Source organism: Leptinotarsa decemlineata, unplaced genomic scaffold, assembly GCF_025532065.1.
Source record: "Leptinotarsa decemlineata unplaced genomic scaffold, Ldec_3_MD MMD2_tig00000035_RagTag_RagTag, whole genome shotgun sequence".
NCBI classification, from domain to species: Eukaryota; Metazoa; Arthropoda; class Insecta; order Coleoptera; family Chrysomelidae; genus Leptinotarsa; species Leptinotarsa decemlineata.
Genome location: NW_027412540.1, coordinates 16,046,097 through 16,051,936, shown reverse-complemented (window position 1 = coordinate 16,051,936; position 5,840 = coordinate 16,046,097). Strand labels below are relative to the sequence as shown.

The 5,840-nt window shown below is 30.4% G+C and overlaps 1 protein-coding gene across 3 annotated transcripts; it reads left to right on the top strand.

Annotated features, from left to right (window-relative positions):
- On the top strand, positions 1–5,840 carry Seipin (lipid droplet biogenesis associated protein seipin). 3 transcript variants are annotated; one of them, XR_012464708.1, is made up of 6 exons: positions 1–449; positions 507–873; positions 925–1,063; positions 3,016–3,135; positions 4,280–4,711; positions 5,013–5,840. XR_012464708.1 is itself a non-coding variant. In XM_074171961.1 (5 exons), the coding sequence occupies exons 1-5, from the start codon at positions 160–162 to the stop codon at positions 4,012–4,014; spliced, it is 933 nt and encodes a 310-aa protein (XP_074028062.1). In that variant the 5' UTR covers positions 4–159; the 3' UTR covers positions 4,015–4,029. The 3 variants fall into 3 exon arrangements, 2 of the variants coding, with proteins under 2 accessions (XP_074028062.1, XP_023020687.1); XM_074171961.1 differs by lacking the exons at positions 4,280–4,711; positions 5,013–5,840 and adding an exon at positions 3,998–4,029 and having other exon boundaries at positions 4–449; XM_023164919.2 differs by lacking the exon at positions 4,280–4,711 and having other exon boundaries at positions 5–449.

Genomic DNA, 5,840 nt, shown 5'->3' with positions numbered 1-5,840 from the left:
ATTGTTTTTGTTATCAGCTGTTTAATGAACTTTGATAGTTCATAGTAGGCATGTCGAAACAATTAAAAGATATGAAAACTGCTGCGCGTTCACAAAAAGAAGGTTGTTTTATTAGTTTTGTCTTTTTGTAAGATCAATTTTCAAATGACTTGACTGAAAATGTTGAGAATATTATCATCTATTGGTTGTTTTCTACGACTGGGGCCTAGACAATATATACGACAAAAATTCAAGATACCACTGGTCAAATTCATTCATGATACGATAGATTTATATAAGTCTCGAACAAAGGCTGGAGTCAATAACGTAAGAGAAATTCTATTTAGGGGTACAGTTGTCGCTTTAATTACCGCTCTTCTCGTCTGGTTATCAATATTAATGTATGTGGCATTTTATTATGTTTATGTACCTACCATATCCCATGAGAGGCCTGTTTTCTTGAAGTTCAAGTAAGAATAATTTTTTTACCAGTTATTTAAAGACTAAAGCAAACGTTTTTTTTTCAGGCCTTGTGGTGCAACTGATAACTGCATTGCTGAAAAAGGGATTTGTAGTTTTCCTTCAGCTCATGTGCAGTTGACTGAAAGACAGCAATTACTTATGATAGGTCAGCCTTATAAAATACACCTGGATTTAGAAATGCCTGAATCTCCTAAAAACAGAGAGTTAGGCATGTTTATGGTTTGTGTGGAATTTATAGGAAGGGATGGAACACTTGTAGAACATTCCTGTCGCTCTACAATGCTACATTATCGCGGAATTCTACTAGATACTTTATATAAGCTGGTTTTCAGTCCATTTTTTCTGTTTGGATCAGCAGAAGAGAAGCAAACTGTCCAAGTAGAACTATTTTCTAATTTTGAAGACAATGACGTGAGTTAGTCCCAAAAGAATCAGTTAAATTTTACTTTGTGACTTTTTCAGTATGAACCAGTAACAGATATTTTTGTGGAAGTTCAATCTCGATTTATTGAGATCTATTCTGCTAAATTTTCTGTTAATGCCCAGTTCGCAGGCCTGAGGTATATAATGTTCCATTGGCCAGTATTATCAGCTGCACTGGGTATGTGGATTTTTTTTATGTACACAAGTTTAACATATGTAGACTTTTGAGTACTGTTGAATGCAATATGCTCCCTTAACAAAAAATGTAAAAAAATCAATACCTCATTCGCCAGAATTAAACAGACTGATCCAAGTTAAGTGTGCATCATTGGTAACTGTTATTGTAGATAAGAATTTTTTTAAATTGGTATAGACATTTTTATACTTGTTGAAATTCGAGAAACAGAAAAATTATTGAGTTCTGACTTTTCGAGTAAAATATCTTTTTTTTATTGATCATCTTGAATGTTACCATTTTTGTAAAGTAAAAAGTGGGAAAGATGCTAGGGGTGAATAGAAGATGTACAGCAGCTCTATTATTTCAATCATTGTACAACAAATATGTTGTATATTTTTAGTAGATGCTCAAAAATGCCACCCTTTTATTAGTAGATGCTTATTTTATTAGTAGATGCTGAAAAATGCCACCCTTTTATTCATTACATTTTTCTGCTTGTTTTGAATTCATGAAATACTTTTCAGCAAGGTCTTGATATCTATAACTTGCTTTTACTCTGTGTTGCAAGGTATTCATATCAGCTAATCCTCTCCTCTGTACTTATTGTTCAATAATAAATAGTAAACAGATAGGAATGCATGGTGCTATTCAGGCTTCCCAAATCTCCTGACCTCACACCTCTTGCCTTTTTTCAACATAGCTATCAACAACCACAACATATGTATACAATAGCTCACTCAAGCGTTCGCAGACATGTATACAATAGCTTTCATTCATAATGTATACAATATTTTACCCAAAATGTTCAAAAGACCCTCTTTGTTTTTCTGTTTCTTATGTGATCAAAAAATGCTAGTAGTTTACTAGTTTGGATGTCTTTGTATCTCCAATACTAGCAGTTTTGATAATATGTATACTGAAACAGTTCCTATAAGGTGTATCGAATAATGGTCCAAAGATTTTCTTGCTATGTTTTCATTCCAAGAATACTAAAATTTGCAAAAATGACAGGAACAAACATTATTGGTCATTATTTGAAATCTGGTCAAAAAAGAAAGGGACACAAAATTCATAATGTAATTTTATTATTCATTAAAGAAATTGACTGGTATATTGTATTATTGCACTTTTCTCACATCTAACTTACAAAGATTTCACTGAATTATGTTTTTGATATTTGCTTTGAAAACATTTTTCACAAGCATACCAAAGTTGACTGAAAGCATAACTCCAGCTTTCATTCAATATAATGAATGCACAATAAAATGTAAAAGAAATCTATGAATGCCAAGAAAAAAGTAAAAATCATTAGATTCTAATTTTTGGAGTAGCCTGATCTCACTTCAATAGACAATATGACAATAATTTTCATGTAACTTGTCAAGGATAAAATATTATAATACTCTGATCATGGGCGGGTAATAAACAAATCTCAGTGTGTGCAAAAATATTTCTGATTGGTCAGAAATATATAGTATGTGAAGCCCAAAAAAATAAAGTAGTGAAACATGCATGTAGGTATAAAATTTTCAGCAGAATCTCTACAATTGGTTAATAAAATCATAAAAACTGTAGAATGTCAGTTCAAGTTGTCGCAACTGTACTGAAGCCAAAACTGTTTCAATAGAATTACTATGTATGCACAATATCCATTAATTTGATAAAGAGGTGACATTTCGTATCAGGGTTTAATTAGGATCAGAGTTTATCTATAGTTTTTGTTGTAACTTTCTATCAATTTTTCAAATGAAGATTCCAATGTTTTTAACGGTATTTTATTATAATCCAAATCAAAAGTCCCTATACCCCAAATTTTTTACTTCCACTATTTGAAATACTCATTTTGTCAATTATTTTTCTCATAACAATTATGTTCAGGTGGTTCAAAATACACTGAAATACACAAAATTCAAACTGAATCTATTGAAATAATTTAATATTTGGTTTTTCAGGGATTACTGCCAATCTATTTTTCATTGCATTAGTTTGCTTGATAAGTTGGTACCAAATTCTTCACTCTGAAGAATATTTGGAATTCATGGAATCCAGCAGGATCAAACAGAGGGAAAGTGGTAAGTTTTTATTACATATTGCCATAAAATCTTGGGTTGAAGATAGTCATAATCAATTAACTACATAACAAATAGATCTAGGCTAATGATGGAAATCAACATTTTTTCTTGAATAACACAAAGGTTGCCTTTTATGTTTTCATGAACTATTATTTTAGATGGTACTTCTGCAATGTAGCATTACAATATTCATAAAATTTGCTTTTGATTTTCCTAGAATCACTGGCAGCTTCAAAATTAACAATATTGAGAACATTTGTTCTTTAGAGGACAGAATAACAGTGGAGAGAGGCTAAATAATAATATTTTGTTTTGAAAGTTTTGAAAGAAATTAGGAAAAACAGACTAAAATATTGCATCATTTGCAACGCCGGCTACAGCACAGCACATCAAACAATTGATTATTTGAGAAAAGTAAACAATAAATGAGTCTGTGCCTATATGGTCCTGATTCGTTACCTAACGACTTATTTTATTTCCCAAAATGTATAGCCAGAGATTTTGAGATAACGTATTCAGAATATAAAAACTGTTTTGAAAGTTGGCATGAATGCATACAATATCATATCAATCTCAAAATCAGAAATAATAAAAAAACAAAAAGAGGTGTTCCGAAAAAAAAATTTCAACAGTTTTTAAAAACCTAAAAGGTGACTATAACATCTTTATATCTGTGTTAATTATATTTAATTTTTGTTTACTAATCAATAATCATATATTTTTGTTTTCTTGATTTTGTTGAACATTGTAAAGCTAAATTGGTTACTTTTATGTCTTTATTTAAGAAGGGTACGTGTTTTAATACATTGGTTTCAAGTTGGAATTCTCATGTAATTTTTGTTTGCTAACTTTTAATTTCCAGTAACAAATCTGAAATAAAACTATTGACTTTTGGACCGGTGTTCAGTTTTTGAAACAGTGAAGTAACAAAAAATTTAACCATATTTCAAAGTTTCTTTTAAAACATGTGGATAATTTTGGAGATGGTTTTATTTTTTTTTGGGTCGAGTATATCTTAATCTTTCTCTTGTTGTGTCATATTTGTTGGATTGGTAATGGTTGGAAATGGTGGATATTCTATTCTGATGGTAATAACCATGACACCTTTCCTATTGGAGATTTCAATTGCCAATTTTTTATTTAGAAAATTGGATTGAAGGCGACAACATGATGTCACTACTGAATATCGGGACACTAACTTTTATGCCAGTCCTCATCGGCTATGATGTATGCACATATTCCTTCGCCAAAGTTTTCAACATAATATCAATTCCAACAAGAATAGTACGATACATAATTCGTTTGGGTCATGAGCACTATATAGATGCTTTGGAGGTAACAAGAATCAATAATGTCTCGACAGTGAACCAAGAAGAGACCAAGTGTGGTAACTGCAATAGGATCATTTGTGCAAAACACAGAAAAAGTGGTTGTGAAAAATGTTTAGCCAATAGCGAGTTAGTTTTTCTAACTTGATATTGTACTAGCAGATGTTATTTTTCCTCCTATTTCAAGTTGCTTCTTGCTTAAGTTTTTCAATGGAGATTTTGGTGGTATTTTATTTGAGGAATATAAAGTAAGTTGAAAATACATATATTGGATAGGTGAATCTTACTTTTTTTATATATGTATATGTCAGTTGTTGAATATAGTATAAAAAGATTATGAAAATCGCTTTTTAGTTTCAAATAACCATGACTTATGAAATATTGTATATAGTATATTGATTATCAATGGATATGTTGATACTTTTACACATAATACAATTTTCATTGTGTTTGTCTTCAGCTTTCAGTTGAAGCACATGATAAAAACACTCATCAAAATTCATATTCTCCGAATTGTCAATTACATTCCATTCCTTCAATTTTTTTTAGATTCTGACTCATCAAATTTCGTGGATTACGAAGAAATAGGAGAGGATCCAAACTTCAAGAATTCATTCAATGACCTCGATGAAGATTTGATTGAGAATCTTCAAACTTGACTCCAAGATTTATTATTATTTTCTCTTACCTAATATGTTGGTCTCTTTTTCAATCTCGAGGTTCTCATACTCAATTGTTATTTTCATCTAGATTTATTTTACTAAAGTGAAATAGTGCGGCTGATTCTACATTTAATTATTATAGATACTTTTTTATTTTCTTTTTTATATAGCCCGTGGAAAGAAACAGTGTGTATGATTTTGATTATACAGAAAATATTTTCTATCTAATTTTCATATAATTTCTGTATATGCCATTTTGTACTAGTATTATAGAATTATCATTTGAATGTCCAATTGTTGTGTAAATATGTTTTTAAATGCCCAGAATGCTACTTGATATTAACCCTTTCACTGCAGTAACATTAATTACCAATTTTTCAACAATAAAACTATAATTCATATATAAACTAACAGGACAATGACTTGTTGAGCTCACTTTCTAAATCAGAGTTGTATAAATATTCCGTGACTTCTTCTACCGTCAACTTATTTGCATTTCTTATATTTACCATTTTTTTTTCAAAGGTGAGGGGTCAAATCCCTGTTCATCCCCATTTTATATAAAAAGTCAATGCAACACCATCGTGCAATAGCTTGACGTCTGCAGTGAAAGGGAATTTTTTTGTGATACTTCAGTGTGTGATAAATAAAGTACACATCTAACGTTTGTTGAAAAGAAAAATAAATGTTTGGAGAAAACTTTAAGCCTCAAAAA

Bases quoted from the DNA above. Each gene is read 5' to 3' on its own strand.
- Seipin (XM_023164919.2), top strand. From the start codon at position 160: ATGTTGAGAATATTATCATCTATTGGTTGTTTTCTACGACTGGGGCCT. The intron at 874-924 runs GTGAGTTAGTCC...TGACTTTTTCAG, and splicing joins CTAATTTTGAAGACAATGAC to TATGAACCAGTAACAGATAT. The intron at 1,064-3,015 runs GTATGTGGATTT...TTGGTTTTTCAG, and splicing joins AGTATTATCAGCTGCACTGG to GGATTACTGCCAATCTATTT.